Below are 22996 nucleotides of genomic sequence, written 5' to 3'. Positions count from 1 at the left end.
ACCGTTTTGTATTTTAATATATTTAAAAATGTAATTTATTCCCATGATCAAAGCTGAATTTTCAGCATCATTACTCCAGTCTTCAGTGTCACATGATCCTTCAGAAATCATTCTAACATGTTGATTTTCTGTTCAATAAACATTTCTTATCAATGCTGAAATCAGTTTTGCTGATTAATATTTTTGTGAAAACTATCATACGTTTTTATTTTCAGGATTCTTTGATGAATAGAAAGTGCAAACGTTCAGCATTATTTGATTTAGAAATCTTTTGTAACATTATAAACGTCTTTACTGTTACTCTACTTTTGAACGATAGTGTAAATTGTAGCTAAATGGGTACTTTTGTAATGTAAATGCATTGTTGCATGTAGTTTTACATGTGCCAAAAGGTAAACAGGTCTTTAGTCACTATAGAAACTAGGGATGCACCGATACCACTTTTTCCAGTACTTAACTCCTTTCTGCTGTCTGTTGTTGGTGTTTCTTTGTTTGAATATGGCGCTTAACACATGCTGTGTGGTATCGGCGTTTGGTATCGGGGCATTTTAACGAGTACGAGTACAGGAGACTAGTATCGGGCCCGATACCGATACTGGTGCATCCCTAATAGAAACACTGTCTGGCATCAAACACACACCTGGTGTGACGTATCCAGGTGCTGCTGCAGCGCTGATGAAGGCTCCTCGTGTGAGGGTGGGTCTTCCTCGTCCTCGTGCTGCCTGGACCGCGACGGCAGACACAGCAGCAGCTGCAGCTAATGCCCCTTTACTCTACAATACACACAGGCTTTAATCAGCAACGAGAAGCTACAGCAATATCAAGTGTAGGGTTGCCAGATTGATTTCTGGAGAAAAGAGATGAATTAGTCTGCAGGTCTCAGTTTCATCGAGGAAATATTGATCACAGAATATCTAATAGAGCAGTCATGGATTACCAAGCACTGACCCTGGTTATCCCAGGAACAGACTGAATACTGAACAACCCTATCTGGATGTTATTGGTCATGAGTCGAAGCAACAGGTGACCTACCTGAGGGATTATTTTTTTCTTCTTGTTGCCAGCAGCATTAGGCCCGGAGAAGAGTTTTTCTAGAGCCGCGAGGGCAGCGCTGGCTTTGGCTACTTTCTTATTGGGCCCTGCGCCACGAAACTTCTGCCCGTCCACTTCCACCTGCCCACGAGAACATGGGGTGAAGATTTTGAACAGGAAATGATATCAATGACTGAAATCTGAGATGATGTGTATATTTTGGTTAAAATTTTTTATTTTTTTTTTAAATGCTCTTACGTATGTTCACCAAGGCTGCATTTATTTCATCAAAATATAGCAAAAACAGTAGTCTTGTGAACTATTTATTTATTTTTTTTTATTTATTTTTTTTTACAAATAACTGTTTTGTATTTGAAAGAATACAAAAATGGCTGTTTTGTATTTGAATATATTTTAAAATGTAATTTATTCCTGTGATGCAAAGGTGTGATGCTGACACTGAAAACTGGAGTAATGGCCGCTGAAAATTCTGCATTGCATCACAGGAACAAATTACAAATGAAAAATGTCAATAAAAATAGTACTTTCAAATTGTAATATTTCACAATATTACTGTTTTACTGTATTTTGGATCAAATAAATGCAGTCTTGGTGAGTATAAAAGACTTCTTTCAAAGAAAAAAAAAAAATTCTACATTTTTTCACACTTTCTAAATCAAATGTGAATGATTCTTGTCATTGAAAAAGTAAGCTCCACAATGCTACATTATTGTGGATTCCCATTTCTTGGGCCCCTCCTTAAAGGATTTATCATGCATTTTGTTTTCCACCAAGTTAAAAACCTATGTTTGATTGCATAAAGTGATGGCACACCTCTCTTTTCTAAATTCAGGAGAGAGTAATTCATTAAAGTCATGTCTGCAGCACAAACTGCGTGGGACATGTTACACAACAAAGATTAATACTTGGGTTAGAGATTCGTCCAAATCCCTCTCCCCCAGTATGAGTAATAACAATAAAAGTAATGCTCACCTTAGCAAACATCACTAGTAAACAGTCTTATTGGTGAACAGGGATAAAGTGGTACATTTGTGTCTTGTGAGGCCCACCTCCATGACGAAGCGTTTGTCGTGACTTCCTCCGCTCTCTGAGATGAGCTCGTACTTCAGCCCGCGACGTTTCTCATTCAGCTCCATGACTGGGTTCTTCCCGCTGGCCGTCAAAATAGGACCCTGAGTTCGCACCTGGATGCAAAACATGCTTTTCAACTGAACTGAACCAACACTGAACTGACTTGAGCCAAATACTATTTTCTTATGTAGAACTGATTACAGCTGAATTAAGCTTGTTGCATCTCTAATTAACTGATTTTACAAAAAAAAAAAGTTTTTATTTATTATTATTTTATTTCTTTCTTTTCCCAGAATTTCTGTGTTGTGTATTTACAATTTTTCTTGTAAATAAATTCTGGTAAATAATTTTTCTGGTAAATATTCCTTAAAAACATTTTTTAATAATAATTGTATTATTATTAGTAGTAGTACTATCATTACATTAAATAATATATTTCTGTCACAGTTTCTTTAAGTTAAAATTAACTTTTATTTTGACAGGTTTCTGTTTGTATATGACATGGCTATTCATGTATTCATATATTGGTGAGAACACGTGAGCATCACACACACTTCAGTATGTGTGTAGTAAACATTCTTGCCAACTTAGCGACTTTGTCGCTAGATTTAGTGACTTTTCAGACCCCTTTAGTGATTTTTTTCCCAAAAAAGCACCTAGCGACAAATCTAGCGACTTCTTGGACAAAAACTTGTCGGTACAAGTGCGAGGTCTTTCTTCCCCAGCGTGCACACACCTCAATCTGCACCTTCTCTGTTCATTTGGTTAAAATAGATATTCTGTTACGTCTCTAATTTTACATGCAAATATAGCTGAAATCACAGCACAGGAATTGTCTTTATGTTATGTGTATTGGATTTCATCAGATGACGGCTCAATTATAAATCAGGATTTTTGTGCAAATTAACATCTTGGAAGGGAGAGCTGGTTATGTAGTCTTAATGGGCCACATTTCAGTCACTATTTTATATTCATTCCATTGTCTGACAACAGAAACAGTAAAATATATAAATGAAAACAGTTTTATTGAGAATTTGGCTGCATTAAAATACAGTATGTGAGCACAGAGAGGCAAGCAAATGTAAAAGGCAATACAACGCAATGATGTGGTGTATATGCTAATCAGCATATGACGTCATCTAGCAACATTTAGTGACTTTTCAAGCTGGCTTTAGCTACTTTCCATTGAAAGAAGTTGGCAACACTGGTATTAAACAGAACCGCGCATCTTCATATTTTTCGTATAATGATTCATATTTAAATGGTATTTTTGCAGCTTAATATTCACAGACACTAGTCCATATCGCGTTTTGATTTATGTGTACTGACCTACTTTTGGTGTATCCATTCAAAATTTGGCAAATTCCATGACATTCCACGTTATGCAGTAAATTCCATTTTTATGACTGGATTCCACGATTCTGTCTGCGTTTTCCACATCGCGGAAATTATATGGCCTTGTTATGTTATTTTCTCGTTTATTACTATGAAGCTGCTTTGAAACAATCTTTATTGTTTAAAGCACTATATAAATAAATGTGACTTGATTTGACTAGAACATAGTAAAAACATTTACTAAACATTCAGTGAGTGTGTGTGTACCTCCAACGTGTTGGAGCTGTCTGAGGAGTGTGATGTGTTATTGCTTGAGTGTGTGGACGTCTCGCTCTTGCCCTCCCCGTCCGACTTCTCGTCTGCACTCATGGAGTCCAGGTCTGTGTCGAAGCCTGTGGGGTAACCCATTGCCTGTAGCACCTACACCACAAAAACAGCATTACAACTAATCCAGCATGAACATCACACAGAACGTGACAGAGAATTACAATTTAATAAGCGAGCAGTGGCTTCAGATGACTAAAAATGCAAGACTGTCTTTTAAGTAAAAACATTGTGGAAAATCCAAAAGTTGACTATGACTATAAATAAATGGTGAAATATTGTAACTTTCCCTATTTAAAACTACGCCACATCAGCCCTCATTTTAATGAGAACTTTACTTTTGTATGGAAAATGACACCATGAGTAGAAAAATAAAGTAAAAGTATCTTTAAACAAGAGACTTCAAAGTTTTGGCATAAAAGATTCACAAAATGATGAAACATGCTGGGAAAGTTCAGTTCGTCAGTGAGCAGAAGTGGACAGTTCCTTGGATACAGAGGTCATTACTGAGAGTGAAATCATCACTTTGAAAAGACTCGCTTATATAAAAGTTCACAGAAATATGCCCACACCACAGATGCAAAGTGGAGCTGCAGATCTCTGTAAATCAAGTTGGATGTTTAACCAAACAAAACCCTGAACAGATAAAGAACTAGACACAAAATATATTACACATATACTGTATATTGGGGGTGTACAATTTATTATTAAATACTGTATCAGTTATCAGGCGATGGACATTTATATATATTATCTCAGATCCAGAGTGAATGCATGCTTTAAGTGTGAGTTTACACAGGGGTAAAGGATATCATAAGAGCACCAGTGTTCATTTGTCAGTCTGACTCTGACCCAAATTGGGGCTGTCGTTGCCGTTAATGGCTGCGCTCTCACAGAAAGAGGATTAGTGCGGTCCTATGCTCCAGAGCCTTTGTTCACCAGCACTCTGGGATTACATAGATTTGAGTTCTTTTTGCATTCCGGGAATCACTGGTGTGTGTATGTGGGAACAAGCTTAACCGGTCTTCCTGAACGACACATTGCTTTACTGTCCTGCTACAGTGACAATAGGGTTGAATCTACAAATCTGGTTCAAGAAGTCATCTATAACACTAAGAGACTGATTTAACCAGGGTCGTGGGATCAAGTATACAGCTAACAAGAGCTTAACACCAGCACACCAACTAGGTTTGCATATGTTAGAGACCTGATCACACTGCAAAATGTCTAGTAGTGACAACTGGAGCGTTTATATATTGTAAAGTCAGCATGAAATCAAAATTGACAATTTTTACTTTATTTTAATACATATTCATGGTCTAAATGTGCACAATTTGTCAAAAAAGTTGGCTTTGTAATTTGTAATTTCGCTTAATTGAAATAAAACCAAAATCGTGATATGGCTTAGTATGATTAATAATAATATTACTATTGTAATATTGCACTGTAAATTAAAAACAGTATTTAAGTATAATAATATACTATTTTGTAGTGCTGTCCAAAATAAATGTTTTTGTTTACATAATATATGTGTGTGTACTGTGTATATTTATTATGTATATATAAATACACACACATGCATGTATATAATTAAGAAAAATGTTATGTTTATACATTTAAAATATTTATATACAATATCAATTATATTAATATAAATATATACATGGAAATATTTTCAAAATATATACTGTATGTGTGTGTATTTATATATACATAATAAATATACACAGTACACACACATATATTATGTAAACAAAAACTTTTATTTTGGATGCGATTAATTGCGATGAATTGTTTGACAACACTACTATTTTTAATTTACAGTGCAATATTACAATAGTTATATTTATATTTTAATATTTTTATTTAGTAATAATAATTATAATAATATAAATTATTTGTAATAATAACAAAAATGTTAGCTTTTTTTATTTAGGATTAATCAATTTAATTGAAATCAAAATCACGACCAATGAAAACAGTTGTTAGCTAATCTAAATGAAATTTAATTTTCATATTCGATTACATAGAAAATGAAGAAGAAAAAAAAGGGGGTCAAGAGGATCTGAAAATGATGCAAGCCAGGCTTGAACTCGGGTCACCCGCATCAACACTGTGGTTATTGTTAAAGGAATAGTTCATCCCAACATAAAAGCGCTGTCATTATTTACTCACCCTCACCCAATTTTTTTAAACTCGTATGACTTTTTGTTCTGTAGAACACAAAAGAAGAAATTAGGCAGAATGTTCAAGCTGCTCTTTTCCATACAAGTGTGTAAAGTTCCAGTATCAGAAGGCTTCAAAACACTTAAAATACACCATACGGGTCATATGGACTACTTTTAGGTTCTTTTTTATGCATGACAGCCCCTAATCAACAATAACTTTCAATGCATGGAAGTGAGCAGCTCAGACATTTTGTCTGATTTCTCCTTATACGGGTTTCAAAAGGCATAAGCATGAGTAAATGATGACAAAATACACATTTCTGGGTGAATTAATCCTTTAACACCTTACATAATGGTCACCCCTCCAATCACATGATGCAAAGACAACTGACGTCCAGGTGTACCTTTACAGCCACGTGCAGCTTGGCGGTCTTCTTAGAGGAGCCAGAGGCTTCGTAAACAGTGCCGTCGACGTCTATAGACATGGTGAAGACGGGGGCGTGAACCGGACCTGACTGAGACAGCAGTTTATACTGCAGCCCCGGCCGGATCTGGTTCAAGCGCATCAGAGCGTTCATGGGTTGATTTGAGTCTATTGCTTTACTGTCAAGAACTGCTGGAAGGGAAAGAGAACAGAAATAAATGTTAGCAAAGTAAGCGCTCCTTAAACACACAGCTCATCTTCTAACTTTCTACGATCCCTTCGTTCCATCAGCTTGCTAATTGTGAAATTCTGCTGCTTTGAAAGTGGTTTATTTGAGGCCGGCGAGGAGCGCAGGCTGGGGACAGCAGCGCGGCTCCAAGAGAAATTAAGAATCAATGGCATTGATTTCCCAACGGTTGTCTGCTTCCTGTACGAGAGAGCAAGAGATGGAAGTGCAGCAGGATGAGGAGCGAGAGAGAAGAGACGGCAACAAAGAAAAGAGCAGAGAGAAAACCGAACAGCTTACCAAAGAGAAAGAAGGTGAGAGACTAGCAGAAAAAATACATTAAAAAAAGAGATGTGTTGTTCTTTAATCATTCTAGAAAGAGGACAATCACTTTTTAAGGCCAAACATGGTCATAATGAAGAAGGAACGACTGAAGAAGGAAGGTTACTGTATCAGCGTTTCCTTGCTAGTTTAAAACAGGAGAGGATATTACAGGCATAATATTACAGATTTGTCATGAAGCACTGAGAAAACTTTGGTTTGGTGAGGCACATTACTTGTAGAACTTTTTATACAAGTACTAAATTCATACATTAGATTGACATGTCATTTAAAATGAAAATATAATATTCATCATAAAAATGTAATAAAAAAGGAAAGAAACTTTCTGGAAAATGTGCTAGAAATGGCGCTCCAAACTGAACCGAACACAGTACCAGAGGTCAACTGATATGAATTTTTCAATGCCCAAGGCTGATACTATCATCTACAGTTATCAGTATTGGCTGATCAACAATATACTGAAATACATAATGCAATTTAAAGGGATAGTTCACCCAAAAATTAATGCGCCATGGTACTCTCATGAACGTGCGTCGAAGACTGACACGGAGGAGAAGAATTTGTTGAATAAAGTCCTTATTTTTGTTTTCTTTGCGCACAAAAATATTCTTGTAGCTTCATAAAATTACGGTTGATCCACTGATGCTATTTTAATGATGTCCTTACTACCTTTCTGGGCCTTGAATGTGTCAGTTGCGTTGCTGTCTATGCAGGCTCAGAAAGCTCTCGGTTTTCATCAAAAGTATCTAAGTTTGTCTTGCAAAGATGAACAAAGGTCTTATAGGTTTGGAACGACACGAGGGTGAGTAATTAATGACAATTTTCGTTTTTGGGTGAACTAACCCTTTAATGATAACAAATGAGAATTATTTTTCACAATATTTAATAAAAACGTATTTAATCAAAAAGGAAATTACCATTAATCAACTACCCGAACACTGCTATTGACAGATGCACACGATCTCAATAAGTATCTCAATTACACATTATATAATTTCAAATTAACTGGTTTAACCAATATCTCTGTCTATCGTTGCTCAGACTGACCTTTTCTCAGGTTGCGTTTCATCTTCTTGATGAGGTCTTTGTCGTCCAGCAGACCATCTTCATAAGGTCTCTTCAGCCCTAGACCTGATACAAAAGAGCAGAGTTAACGTGCTGATGAATCACACCTACAATGAATTACTAAAACACATCAAAAACAAACTCACAGAGCTGTATGTCAGTGTGTACAATTTCAGAATAATTTTATTTTCATGTCATTCATCAGCAGCACTAAATGGATTTGCAAAAATAATGACAACAGACGTCTATCTTATTTTGATTGGCCAATCAGTTAGCCCCGCCCCCAAACACACCAATGACTGAGGTCAACTGATGAGTCTGAGTTGCTGTTGTTAGGCAGATTAGGATGTTCAGACAAACAATGTTAAAACTAATGTTTGAAGAGTGTTTCACACTTTTCAGAGAAATCAACCTAAGAACAACTTATAGGTGTATCTACATATTAAACAAGACCTTGAGAAAATATCAAAAAATTACACAGCCTTAAGCAAGTAATTAATTGTGTGTGCTCACCTTCTTTATCTGACCAGGGGAATTTCTGTGAAGGTTTACTTGAGGGGAGAGGGTCCATTTCTAAGACCTTATAGATCTGCCCAAAGGCCATGAGCCGCAGAGCATGCTGGAACACACATAAAAAAGTATCAAAGTTATCACAGAGCACACCAAAATTATCTGCTCCTGAAAGAAAAAAAAGTCTCAAAACGTACCCTGAAGAAACACCCACACACTTATTTTTTAATAATAAAGCAATAATTCTCCGCTTGAGCCCAGAGACCGCCTGTAGATGTGGAACATCTGCACTGAATCACCATGTTCAGAGGAATTATGGGGGACAGACTGCCTCACAAATAATTCATGCTACAACTAACTCACATTAACTCATCTTATCAGATATTCACAAAGCTTTTTACTTTAGTTATAGCCCATTACGAGACCACATAAGGTTCGGTTTCAATAGTATCCCTAGAAAAGATTTGTGAGCCCATTTTGGGAAACACCTTTAATTACAGTAATCAGACCATCAGTGTGAATATCACCACAGTGAACTGTTTTAATACGGTTCCATACACAAACTTTGACTCTAGATGAACTAATGGAATTGTTACATGATGTTTATTTGGGTGGTTCATCACGCGATAAAACCAGATTGCTTACATTATAATCAACAAAGCTGTTATCACTGGTGGTGCCTGATGTTCCTTCACTTCATTTTTGATGTTTGTAAATGTTCATGCTTAAACTATTCAAAAGTAAATAGTTTTTTTTCCTCTTGAATTTATTATCAAATATTTAATAATAATAATTATTATTGTTTTATATGCTGCTGTTCAAAAGTTTGGGGTTGGTAAGATTCTGTAATGTTCTCTAAATAAGTCTCTTCTGCTCACCAAGGCTGCATTTTTTTAATATAAAATACAGTAAAGACCGTAATATTGTGAAATATTACTGCAGTTTCAAATAACTGTTTTCTATTTGAATATATCTAAAAATGTAATTTATTTCTGTGAAGCAAAGCTGAATTTTCAGCATCATTACTCCAGTCTTCAGTGAATGAATAGAAAGTTCATGTAACAGAACTTATTTGAAGTAAAACTCTTTTGTAACAATACAAAAATGACTGATCAATTCAAAGCATCCTTGCTCAATTTCTTTCAAAAAACAATCTTATTAACCCCAAACTTATTACAACAAAGTTGAACGCATAATTATTCACCCACTTTCTCTGTTTCCCAAGTTTAACGTTAATAATATTGTTCCTAAACTAAAGTTCGAAGTGATATTTTAGATTAATAAGCATTAAGAATAACAATTTAATAAGCTAAAATTGCATTTCAATAAAGTTAGATTTACATTTTCCTTCCTTCAAATTCAGTGATTACACTCGAAGCTCATTCTGAACTCATGAACTCTTCATCATTGAGTAAACTGCATTGATAAGCACCATCTTTCAGCCTCACGTGTGACGACAGAAACTCTCTTGAATGCAGTATTTCTGCAGGTAGGCATTACTACACGGCATATCACCGCAATGCATCTCATTTATGACTACGGCAAACTGCAGTAAAAACAAATGCTCATTTATAACCGCATTATCTCCAAAAAACCTAACGCATCACATTCACTAAAGTAGAAGATGAATAAAACAAATATATATAATGAATTATTATTTTCCCCAAAACTTCATATACTGCTGTTTAGTTTTTTTCTTCAAGGAAATGATACAATTTGATAAATATGTTAAGCAATCAAACGTATTCTTAGCTTCAGTGGTGTGTGTAGAGTCAGGAAGGGTGTGTGTGTGTGTGTTTGTACTGAACTTCTTCGATCTGCTGCAAAACAGTTAGGCACATTGTGATTCTGCTCTCGACTGCACAATTGTTCAAAGGAAAAGCGCTACAGAGATCTACTCTGAGATGCAGCGCACACACACACACAGTCCTCGGGGCAGGGAGGAAGATTCACGGGCCAGCGCCATATCATTTTCTCACGCTCATTAGAGAGCCAATCATCAAGGTGCTCTATCAGGATGAGTGTGTGTGTGTTTAGTCTGGATGATACATGGAACATTCACAATATATTTAATACGATTTTACTGGTGATGTAAAATTATATCATTTTAATGTGCTGGTTTTTTTTTTTTTACGTCTTTTAGTTTCCTGCATTGTGTTAACACCATCTCTGATTTACTTTTACTCTGTGCATTCCCAGAAGACAAAATTATTACAAATTTTGTTCAGGACAAACAAAGGACTCAAGAACAACAATAACACACACACACACACACACACACACACACACACACACACACATATATATATAGGATCATCTAGGTAATCAAGTGTTTGTAAACTTTTGAACATGGTCATTTTTATAAATTCAGCTATTATATTATCTTGTGGATTATATATAACCATCTTAAATGTAAAATATCTTAGTAAGGACAGTACTAAATAAAAAAACAACATGCATTTTGCATGATAACTCTTATTTTGGTAAAATAATTAACATTTTGACCATAATTGTTTGTACATGGCCATTGTTGAAAAGTATATTAAAATTACATAACATATCTATTAAAAATTAATATTCAATCAATTTGAACCTACTTGTCAACAATGGCTGTTTGGTCAAAATGATGCCTCAGGAATATTGTATCCATATGTGACCCTGGATCATAAAACCAGTCATAAGAGTCAACTTTTTGAAATTGAGATTTATATGTCACCTGAAAGCTGAATAAATAAGCTTTCCATTGACGTAATGTTTATTAGGACAATAGATATTGATAGGACAATATTTGGCTATTGAACTATTTGAAACTCTGGAATCTGAGGGTGCAAAAAAAAAAAAAAATCTAAACATTGAGAAAATCGCCTTTAAAGTTGTCCAAATGAAGTTCTTAGCAATGCATATAACTAATCAAAAATTAAGTTTTGATATATTTACAGTAGGACATTTACAAAATATCTTCATGGAACATGACTTTCACTTAATATCCTAATGATTTTTGGCATAAAAGAAAAATCTATCATTTTGTCCTATACAATGTATTTTTGGCTATTGCTACAAATATACCTGTGCTACTTATGACTGGTTTTGTGGTCCAGGGTCACATATAGGCTAGAATCACTGATAAGACCGGTGTGTGTGTGTGTGTGAGACATGGCAGTAATCTGGACAGCACAGCAGCACCGCTCTCCTCATCTCACACACATCCTGACACACACTGCTTGTACCTGTGCGTTGTACGTGATGGCCTCCGCCTCCTCATCCGTCATGGCCGACAGGGTGTTCGTCAGCTCCTTCTCACAGGGATCATGCAGGCCTGGTCCACCTGGAGAGGAAACCAAAAATGATTATATTATAAACGTGAAATACATTCTACAAATTATATGACTCACACAGCTGACAAGATGGACCCAGCCAAGAGTTGAGGAAACTACTGTAGTGTTTCATTATTTTGTGAGTTAAGGCCCGTTCACACCAAGCACGATAAATATAAAGATAACGATAAAGATATAGTTCTAAAAATCGTTCTCAATATTAAAGAATAGCATAGTTCACACCACAACTATAACGATAACGATACAGAGGAACGATATCGTTGTGATCACTTTCAAAACTATTTTTTTTCCAGCTGATGAACGATAAAACACTGACAGCCAATCAGAATCTATCCTGCTGTAACGAGCTCAAGAATTTAAAGTGGCAGACGCATGTGCGCTTAGAATAAACAGACGATATCGTTCGCTGGTGTGGACGCTAATATCGTTATCTTTATAGTTATCGTTCTTGGTGTGAACGGGGCTTTACTCCCCATCACCGCAGGTGAGCAATTCATTAATCTCTAAAGTCAACCTTTATCGTTTAATTTGCCCTGAAGGTACAATACAAATATATATTTTTATGTTCACATAAGTATATAACATTTTGGCTTATTTCCCATGCAAGCCAATCAAATACGACTGCATCTCATTATTAATGAATAAGTGAGAAAAGAGTATAAAAGTAGCGAGGGATAGTCATGTCAAGAGCAGATAAATGAGGCTCCATTATTCCTAGAGCTTTGCGAATGAAAGCCAGATCTGATAGTGTCACCGCTGCTGTCATCACACTACACAGGACTTATTCACATTTATCTTGCATATGCAGATATTTTGGAGGCTTATTTCAAGTCAGTTAAGATTAGGGATCTATTAATATACAATGGATCATTTTCTCTGTTTCACTTTTTTTTTTACTCTTTTTATTTTTATTAAAAACAGCATTCATAATCAAATCAGGTAGAAATCAGATACCAGCATAGATTTTTTTAGCAATTATTTAAAAACAAAAAATGTAAATTACCCACAACACTAAACAACTAGCAACACACTTTTTTTTTCTCAGCAAGGATGCTATAAATTCGAGCAATTGAGCATCCTGCTCCTGAAAAATGTATAACGGTTTTCTTAAAAATATGAAGCAGCAGCACAACTGTTTTCAACATAGATAATAATCAGAAATGTTTCTTGAGCAGCAAATCAGCATATCAGAATTAGAATAGGAATAAATTACATTTTAAAACATATAAAATTGTAATATTATTTCAATATTTGAGCATGACATTTCTTTTAAAGACATTTTAAAAAATCTTACTGACCCCAAACTTTTAAACAATAGTGTAGATATTGAAATTTCATTAACCATAAAAGATAACATGTTTCATACATAGATATTGCTACTGTATATGTCAAAGAAAAAGGTTTAAGAATTACAAAACCATAACGATTAGAATTAAACTAACGCCCGCCCCCTCTTTGTTACTCACAAAATGAAATTGTCTGAGGCATCTGGAACTATTCTCTAGAACTTCAAACTGTTTTATTGCTTCATTCTGGAAGTGTTCATACCTGGAAGCAGTATACCAGAGGCGAGACACTCCATGACCCGGCGCAGAGCCTCTCCTGCTCCCAGAGGTCTGTTACACGTGGCGATGGCCTTCTCACATATTAACTCCAAAGGCTGAGAACAAAAGAGCAAATCGCTTTTCAGAGACTGATTTGTTACATAAAAAGCTATCCAATTCATCTGAATTTTGCCTATGGGACACTGAAATGAGAGATTACTGTACATCTGTGGTTACTGTAAAACCATTCAGTTTAATGCTTCAAACATAAGATACTAATAATAGAAGAGATCCAGTCCTAGAGGCTCACTATTTCCTCAAAATGATGAAGCAGCTCAACTGTTTTCAACACTGATAATAACAATAAGAGTTTCTCGAGCAGCAAACCAGCATATTAGAATGATTTCTGAAGGATCATGTGACACTGAAGACTGGAGTAATGATGCTGAAAATTCAGCTTTGATCACAGCAATAAATTACATTTTACAATATATTCACATAGAAAACAGTTCTTTTGAATTGTAAAAATATTTCTTTTTTTTTTACTGTATAATGTATAACTGTGTATTTGACCATTTAGCCACTATATATGCAGAAAAGACACTTCAGCTCAATTCATTAATTATTTTCAATAATGTATATGGAACCTCTTCAGATTACATTTGTGTTTTTATCATATTTCTGAAAGTATTTCAAGTCATGCAATTTTTTTTTTTTGGGTGACAAATGAATGTGTAATTATTACAATAATTCAGTAGTTTCAATCTTGATTGTTTTGATCACATTACAATTTTTCAAAGGAATAATGGCAGCTTAAGCTAAATATTTATTGCATTTCTACACAGAACAGAAGGGTTTGGGGATTAAAAATACACTTATTCAAGAATAATTAACCACAATAAATATCAACAACTGATATGTACCTGAAGTGTATTGTCTGCATTACGCCACAGACCCCCAATTTCCAATAATTCAACGGTTCCTTAATCTATGACTGAATTCTCTAAAGTTTTACTGTAGTATTTGTAATGATATCAGAAGTCTGATACTCACCCATCCTTTCAGAGGTTCCCACGCCGGGACTCTATTGCACATGTCTCTCAGTATTCGCAAGACGATCACGCACGACTTTAGCCCGTTAACTCTAGCCTGAGGAAACCAGAGGGAGTCGCCCAGTGAACGGAGAGCAACAATCAAGTCCAACCTTTAACCCCTAAATCTCTAGATCTTGACTGTGTGTGAGTGTGCAAGTGTGTTGTGCTTCGGTTCTGGCCCGTGTCGTGCGGATGATGGAGGAGGGGGCGGGGTTTATGTGGGTGGGGTGGGAGAAGGGAAGATCTAGACAAATCCTTCATGATGACAAGCAGGTTATGGACAAACAAAAACAGGCAAAAGAAAACAAAACGTGTAACAATTGCTTTTGTAGCCTTACGATACGCAAACATTCGAGATGAGGTGTCGAGCATTTGGAGAGCTGGAGGAAATCGAGGAAAATGGCATGTAGTTTTGGGTCATAAGGCTACAATAACAATGAGAAGAAGTGAGCGCCAACCTGGAACCATTTGGCATGTCGCAGAGAGGCCAACGCCACCAGGCACCTCTGTCTATCCAACAGGTCCGCCGGCTCGCTCGACTCAACGCTCTCTATCGGTGAGAAGAACGGGACAGGAAATCAAATCACACACGCGTAGACACGCACGCTCACACACATACGTACATGTGATGAGGGAGGGGGCTGTTAAGGCACAGCAGGAAGGAGAAAGGAGGAAGCCAATCGGCCGAGGTGGTCCAGTGCATCCAAAAGAGATGAGAGCTCAGAACATCTCCTTGGCTGGCTGGAAACTGGAGGAAGCATTCGCAGAAGGTGTTAGCATGTGCTGAGTGTTGCGAAATGCTAAACACGGCCTACAAAACAAGGCTGAACGAAGCTGTTCAATTGGCGTTACGCACTATCTTAACCAGGCACGCTGTAATACAGCATCCTTTGTATTGGGAGTTTGTGTGTGAATGTTTTGGCCTGATGAGCCGCAAAAGTGACAAGCAACAATACATTTTCCGTCACTTTGTACTAATTTTTGGTTTGATGCTGGATAGCTCCGCCCACAGCGCACTCTAATTGGTCCACAATCCCAACACACAGAGGCAGTGGTGTTAAAGTGTTGATTTTGATGAAAACTAATAGATTTTTTAAAAACTTTTTTAATGAAAAACTTCTTGTATGTATGTTGCAATAAAACTCTTGGAAATTCACTTAATATTTTGTGGTGTATAAATTTACAGTCAAACTGTATTATATTTATTTTTTAAACTATGCAAAAATGAAAATAAAATGCTAGCTATGAAATGAGCAAGATTAAGGGGTAAAATATTTTATTTAAAAAAAAAAAATTGTTTTTTTAATTAAAAAATTTGTAAAAAAATTTTTTTTTCTAATTATTTATTTATTTATTTTGTATTTTTACTTCTCCTGTTTAAAAAATGACAATCCATCATTTGAAATGTGGTGTAAACTAAATTTTTTGGTTCAGAAAAACTTAAAATGAAAAATTACTTGTATGTATGTTGCAATAAACCTCTTGGAAATTCACTTAATATTTTGTGGTGTATAATTTACAGTCAAACTGTATTTTTTTTAAACTATGCAAAAATGAAAATATTATGATGTTTAATAGTCATAAAATGCTAGCTATGAAATAAGCAAGATTAAGGGGTATAAGATTTTATTTCAAAATTTTTATTTTTTTTATTTAAAATGTAAAAAATGGTAAAAAATATATTTCTAATCATTTATTTATTAATTTTGTATTTTTTACGTTTCCTGTTTAAAAAAATGACAATCTATCATTTGAAATGTGGTGTCAATTACATTTTTTGGTTCAGAAAAACGTCAAATAAAATAAAAATATTTAAAACAATTTTTATAAATTATTTATAAAAATGTACAAATTTGGGGTCGGTAAGATTTTTAAAAAATGTATTTGAAAGAAGTCTCTTCTGCTTACCAAGGCTGAAATTATTTGATCAAAAATACAGTAAAAAATAATAAAACTAATAAAAATTTCATCAGCATCACACGAGCCTTCAGAAATCATTCTAATAAGCTGGTTTGCTGCTCATGAAACATTTCTTACTATTATCAATGTTGAAAACAGTCGTGTATATATTTTTTCAGGATTCTTTAATAAATAGAAAGCATTTATTTTAAACCGATATATTTTGTAACATTACAAATGTCTGTCACTTTTAACCAATTTAATGCATCCTTGCTGAATAAAAGTATTAATATCTTAAAAAAAACACTTACTGACCCCAAACTTTTGAACAGTAGTGTATATCCCGTGCTAGACAATGTCAATAGACAAAATAAACTAGTGAGAGTGTGAAAAGCATGTTTTAAGAGAGTTTAGTTTCTAAAAGTCCACAGACTGCCTAAAGCTGAAGAAATAAATATTCTGTAAATATAAAACATTCAGATTTCATCTCTTCACACAGCATTTCAGTAAGGACAGAGACTAATTTCCTGCGGCGTGTCTGGTTAGGCGCTAACGTCAAAAACAGCGACACACGCTAACAGCTTCAGCGAATCAGTGCCAGTTTGTGCTTGGATTGACACTGGAATAATGAAGACATGCAGTGGGTATTGTTATAGACCAGTCACAACAAGAGAAGAGATCGCTCGCACACAACACACACTCACAATCTGAGCTCTCTCCCACCCAAACAATACATAAGGATCATTCTTGAACTTGTTTGATCATTGTTTTTCTTTCATTGTCTCGGTAGGTGAGCGTCTATGTACCAGTGAGATCATCCCACTGTTCCTCTGCAGATAAACAAACAGATAAAAGACAGAAAAGGCTGCCGCAGTGTAAATCCAGGACAAGGTGTACATTAATCATGAGGGGTTATTTAGAGATTATATGACGATAACTGCAGCATTACTCTTTCATAATTCCTCTCTGGATTTTAATCAGAGCAGCCCAGCTGAGGAGGGTTAAAGAGGAAGATCTGTCAGAGTGATAGAAAGGTTTAGCCCACCCTCTAATCAATGACACACACACACACATACCGCAAAAATTAACATCAATCCATCATTTATCTCCCCACAACCTTACAAACACTCAAAATGAGACAAATGATTCAGTGCATTCGTAATCGAATCGTACAAATCTCCAGCACACAAACACAGGTGGAAAAGCATGTCTAGGTCCAAAAGTTTCAGACCGCTAGTTAATTGTATTTTTTATTTTTTTTAATATACATATATTTTGTCATTTATTTGATATTTTAAGCAAAACAAAAAAACTGAACTGAAAAATTAATAAATGCCTGATTTGCGATATAGACATTTGGAACCCTCTGTTTTTCAAAAATAAACAAATAAATAAAATAAAAAATGTAATAAAATAAAAAAATCAATAAAATAAAATAAAAAAAAATGAAAAATGTAATAAAAAAAAAGAAAAAAAAAAAAAAGAAAAAAAATAAATAAATAAAAAATCAATAAAATTAAATAAAAAAAATAAAAATGTAATAAAATTAAAAAAATAAAAAATGAATAAACAATATAAATATAAATAAATAAACAAAATAAAATAAGCCTATTTTTTAGGACACTGTCACGACCTCAAGTGGGATTCTTGTTACTGTATGGCATTAAAAAAAAAAACTTTAATACAATGATACTTTATTTAAATCAACAAATTTAAGTTAAAACAAAATACTGTCATGGTGCATTAATATTTTAACTTATTGCATTTTCTTTTTATTTAAAGTACATTTTTATGCATAACTGTAATAAGAACTTGGGAGGAAAATGTGCTTAAATGTCAATAAACAATGTCACAATGTAAAATATTTATGATCCTAAAAACAGGCTTCATGTTCTTTATAAAGAACAGTTTCTTATTTCTTTCTTTTGATTTATGGAGTGAAATACAACCCAGCCATGTTCTAATATTACATTGTTATGTGTGTATGTGTGTGTGTCTGTGTCATTTATGCATGTGTGTGTTTGTGCGCGAGCTGATGAGTACTGCCCATTCGGGTCGGTCCTGAGATTGAGCAGTTTCTCAACGGGACAGGGCCCTTGACCCGGTCGGGAAAATACGAGGTGCTCCTGTCGTGATCTACAACCCATCGCTCCATCTCTCCCTCCCTCCTGTCATCTGTCATCCCTCACTCCCAGGGGCAGTGTCCACATCTGACACATCTGCTAGATGGATGAGGTGTGTGCTGCCACAGGTATTGATTCCTCAACCCGGATACATTCTTTCATTTTCCTCTCCCCACTTCTAACAATCTACATCAAACAGGATAGCGGAGTGAGCAAACCCATGAGAAAATGAGCGTGTTTGTGTCAGAGAGAATGAGATTAAGGCATATTGGCCTTAAAGTGCACCCAGAAAGCAAAATTCTGTCATCATTTACTCAAACTGTTGCTGGTCCCCACTGACTTTCATAGTATAAAAAAATATATATCATGGAAGTCAATGTTTGGTTTCCATATACTTCAAAATGTCTTATCAATAGAGAGCATGGTGACCAACAGAATTTTGAAAATTAATAACTTTTAAATAAATAACTTTTTTAACACAATATTGCATTTTTTTTGTTAGAATAATATGTTTTTAAAATAATCATCAATCTTAATAATGTATAACAATATTTAATATTAAAATGTATTTATTTTTTTATTATTTTTTTTACTTGAGATTCATTAAAATTCATTAAAATTGATCATCAATCATTAACAATGCAGATTTTTATGTTTTTCTTTCATAAGCTCAGTAGGTAAGTCAATGAATTTCAAAATGGTAAAGTGTTCAAAACAGTAATTCTTTAGTAATCAAATTATTGCATTTAAATTCTGCAGAAATCTGCGGTACTTTATGGAATTCCATGAAGGCCACACTAATAAGACATCTAAATCTATCGTCTTCTTTAGTATTGAGGTCTGCTACTGTGACTGTAACGGATGAGCACTCAAGCATGTTCAGCAGGGCTACACCCCTCCAATTCACTGGCAACATATTTGCATAGAGCGCCAGAATGTGCATGAGAGCGTGTATGTGTGTGTGTGAGGGAGAGAGCGAGGGAAAGAAACAGCACATTTCGCATCGCTGCAGCTCTAATTGTTATAGACTAAATGCCGTCTTTTAAAGATACAACCACGTCAGCTGTCAATGCGGTCAGTCACGGGTCACGGCACCAAAAACTCCAATAACACACTTCCATCTCGACTTCACTCATGTGTTTGGAACTCAAGTGCCTCTGCATCAGCAATAACCGACGGCAAGCTGAATCTGACATAACACTTTAATATTAATGTCAGGAATAAAAAAAGAGTAACTTTAAGAAAGGATGAAAGTGACTTAAAGGTGACATATTATGCAAATCTGACTTTTTCTGTGTTTAAGTGCTATAATTGGGTCCCCGGTGCTTCTACCAACCCAGAAAATGTGAAAAAGAACAACCCAGTAATTTTTTTTTTGGTAAGCTTTTCTCTGCAAGCTTGTGAAAACCGAGCCGCTCAGATTTCGCTCCCCCTGTGACGTAGAAGGGGATCTTATTATAATATTGCTGCCCCTTAATCTGCAAGTTTACACCCACTGCAGCGTCACTGTGCGCAAGCGACAACAGTGTAGCGGTTCTTCTAACGACATAGTGAAAGTTCAAGCAAAGCATGCTAACTGTTCTGTCTTTGGCTGCACTGACGAGCACAGAACACTGTTTAGAGTCCCAGCCTCAGAGAGGAGACGAGAGTGTGGTGGATTTATTGATTTATTTACTGTATATTACGCTACTGCCACACAGATCTAATATAAACATGCAATTTATTTCCTAGCTGTTTATCTTCACAGACATAACCAACTGTTTTTGTAACTCGTGTGTTTTTAACATAAATTTGTGTGTATTTGACAGTTTAAGCGCAATAAGACATGAAAGAGAAGTTTAGTTTAGTACTCACATGCTGTGTGACAGCCGCTTTCTGCGCGTGTGCTTCAGATGTGTGCTCTCAGAAAACCGTATATCAGAAGTTTAAACTAATATGGTTTAAAACGCATGATTTCAGCGCGATAGACATGATAATCGAAACCAAACAGATGTTTTTAGCAGAGTATCTGAGGTAGGAGCTGTAAAGGCACAGCCCTGTTCTGCAAAAGGGGGCGGGGAGCAGCAGCTCATTTGTATTTAAAGAGACATGCACTAAAACAGCGTGTTTCTGCTTACACCATTTTCAAAATGATATAATAAATTATCTGTGGTGTATTTTGAGCTGAAACTTTACAGACATATCCTGGGGACACATGAGACTTATATTACATATTGTAAAAAGGGGCATAATCGGTCCCCTTTAAAGGAATATTCACCTAAAAATACAAATTCTGTCATCATTTCTTCACCCTCACGTCATTCCAAACCTGTATGACTTTCTTCTGTGGACACGGAAGTAGATATTTTGACAAATATGTGTCTTTTTGTCCATACAATGAAAGTAATTGAGGTTCAGTGTGCTTTTGGACCCCATTGACTTTCATTATATGAACTAACAAGTGCTTCTTTTGTGTTTGTAGAAGAAAGCAAGCCATAAAGGTTTGAAACGACATAAGGGTGAGTAAATAAAGACAGAAGTTTAATTTATCAGTGAACTGGCCTTTTAACCGACAGATGAAAGGCATGAAAACAGCACCTTGGGGCCCCTGCTAGAATATGCACTGAGCTCCTCTTACTGCCCGAAGTATGTAATATGGATGAACATCCCGCACTACATTATTCTTGACTAAACATTTGGTTTCACTCCATAATGTCCCATTACAGAAGCAAACGGTTCTGTGTCTTTGATCTCTCTTATGCTCCTCCCTCTCTTTTTTAGCACCTCCCGTGAGTGGTCCTGAGGGTCAAGAGTCTGACAGCATGAAGACCACTAAACCTGCTGCTGAATCAGCTGTGTGTGTGTGTTTAGACTATGAGATGAGTCCAGCGCTGTGTGCGGCGGCCCTGAGAGAGTGTTCTGGATGCAGAGTAAGGAAGAGATGAAAGCTTTTTCTTCTAATGGACCATCACTAACACACACACAAACACATTCATCCATCCCCTCCCTTATCTGCTGTTTAGCAAATGAAAAGGAAAAGTTGGTCACATGCAGGCACAAACCTTGCTCCTCCATCTCGCCGTCGTCTTGCATCTGTGGGGAGGTGAGCGTCACCTTCAGCGTGAGTTTGGGGTCTGTTGTGGTGCGGACCAAGATGGCGGCATCTGGAATAGAGCTCTGTACCTCATACTTCTCCTCTGTCAACTTCTGTAATGGTCAGAGGTCAAAAACATGCAAAGATGATACAGAATGAATTATCTTGTACTTGGCTCTATAGAAGGGTATAGTTGTGACCTATTTAACTCGATAATATCATGGAAAAATGAAATTTCTAGCTGGTTTATTTGTAAATTATTTGATACACTAGACTAGGGTTTCACTATATACTGGTATTTACGATGTATTGACCATATTTAAAAAATGAAACACTGATATCATGTTAAAAAAACACATATGGAAATGTAAATTTACATTTAATCATTTAGCAGATGCTTTTATCCAAAAGAAATTACAAACAAGGGTAATAGAAGCGATCAAAACAACAAAAGAGCAACAATATATAAGTGTTGTGACAAGTTCATGTTAGTCTAATGCAATACACGCAGCAAGATTTTTTATTTTTTTATTTTCTTTTATAATACATAAAAAGTAGATAGAAAAGAGAAAGAATAGATAGAGCTAGTGTTAGATGGTCAAGCATGAAAATCAGTTATGGGTCAATTATGAAAATATCGTAATCCAGCACTACTAATGGTTCACTCCAACATTTTAGGTGGTGATACTGCATCTTATCACTGGCTGACAACCGGCATAAACCTTTTTTGCAAAGCTTCTATTGATATCTTAGTAATATCATTATTGTGAACTCTTTTGGCCATTATAATCATGTGGTGAAACTTTAAAAACATGCAGAAGTCCCACCTAGGCTGCTTATTGACACCCAGCTGCAAAAATGGTTTGTTCTGAAATTAAAATGTGAAATTAAATAGCTATTATAATGATATTACATTCCTTTAAATAGCGAAATCATCCTGCTTAATTTTAGGGGTCAGAAAGAGGAAGGAATAATCATTTAAAATTAAACTGTGGTGATTTTTGCTAGATGAAACCTTGACATAAATAAATGAATGAATGAATAAAATAAAGAACGAAAGAAAAAAGAAAGAACGAAAGAAAGAAAGAAAGAAAGAAAGAAAGAAAGAAAGAAAGAAAGAAAGAAAGAAAGAAAGAAAGAAAGAAAGAAAGAAAGAAAGAAAGAAAGAAAGAAAGAAAGAAAGAAAGAAAGAAAGAAAGAAAGAAAGAAAGAAAGAAAGAAAGAAAGAAAGAAAGAAAGAAAGAAAGAAAGAAAGAAAGAAAGAAAGAAAGAAAGAAAGAAAGAAAGAAAGAAAGAAAGAAAGAAAGAAAGAAAGAAAGAAAGAAAGAAAGAAAGAAAGAAAGAAAGAAAGAAAGAAAGAAAGAAAGAAAGAAAGAAAGAAAGAAAGAAAGAAAGAAAGAAAGAAAGAAA

The 22996-nt window shown here is 35.3% G+C and overlaps 1 protein-coding gene across 6 annotated transcripts in view; it reads right to left on the bottom strand.

Annotated features, from left to right (window-relative positions):
- LOC107686417 (spermatid perinuclear RNA-binding protein-like) overlaps window positions 1-22996 on the bottom strand; it is a 118704-nt gene that overhangs the window by 7473 nt on the left and 88235 nt on the right. For 4 of the 6 annotated variants that reach the window (XM_016483392.1, XM_016483393.1, XM_016483389.1 and 1 more), the window contains 12 exons: window positions 21555-21699; window positions 14950-15041; window positions 14451-14546; window positions 13402-13513; window positions 11746-11843; window positions 8522-8627; window positions 7991-8074; window positions 6356-6567; window positions 3727-3879; window positions 2103-2237; window positions 1033-1173; window positions 641-773 (listed from right to left, as the gene is read on the bottom strand). In XM_016483392.1, coding sequence (XP_016338878.1) covers window positions 641-773; window positions 1033-1173; window positions 2103-2237; window positions 3727-3879; window positions 6356-6567; window positions 7991-8074; window positions 8522-8627; window positions 11746-11843; window positions 13402-13513; window positions 14451-14546; window positions 14950-15041; window positions 21555-21699 — 1507 coding nt within the window. The remainder of the gene's footprint in view (window positions 1-640; window positions 774-1032; window positions 1174-2102; window positions 2238-3726; window positions 3880-6355; window positions 6568-7990; window positions 8075-8521; window positions 8628-11745; window positions 11844-13401; window positions 13514-14450; window positions 14547-14949; window positions 15042-21554; window positions 21700-22996) is intronic. The other 2 variants (XM_016483390.1, XM_016483394.1) reach the window with 1 other exon arrangement.

This window comes from Sinocyclocheilus anshuiensis, unplaced genomic scaffold (assembly GCF_001515605.1).
Source record: "Sinocyclocheilus anshuiensis isolate Anshui unplaced genomic scaffold, SAMN03320099.WGS_v1.1 scaffold838, whole genome shotgun sequence".
NCBI classification, from domain to species: domain Eukaryota; kingdom Metazoa; phylum Chordata; class Actinopteri; order Cypriniformes; family Cyprinidae; genus Sinocyclocheilus; species Sinocyclocheilus anshuiensis.
Note: the sequence above shows the minus strand (reverse complement) of the source record. Positions and strands in the feature narration are given on the sequence as shown.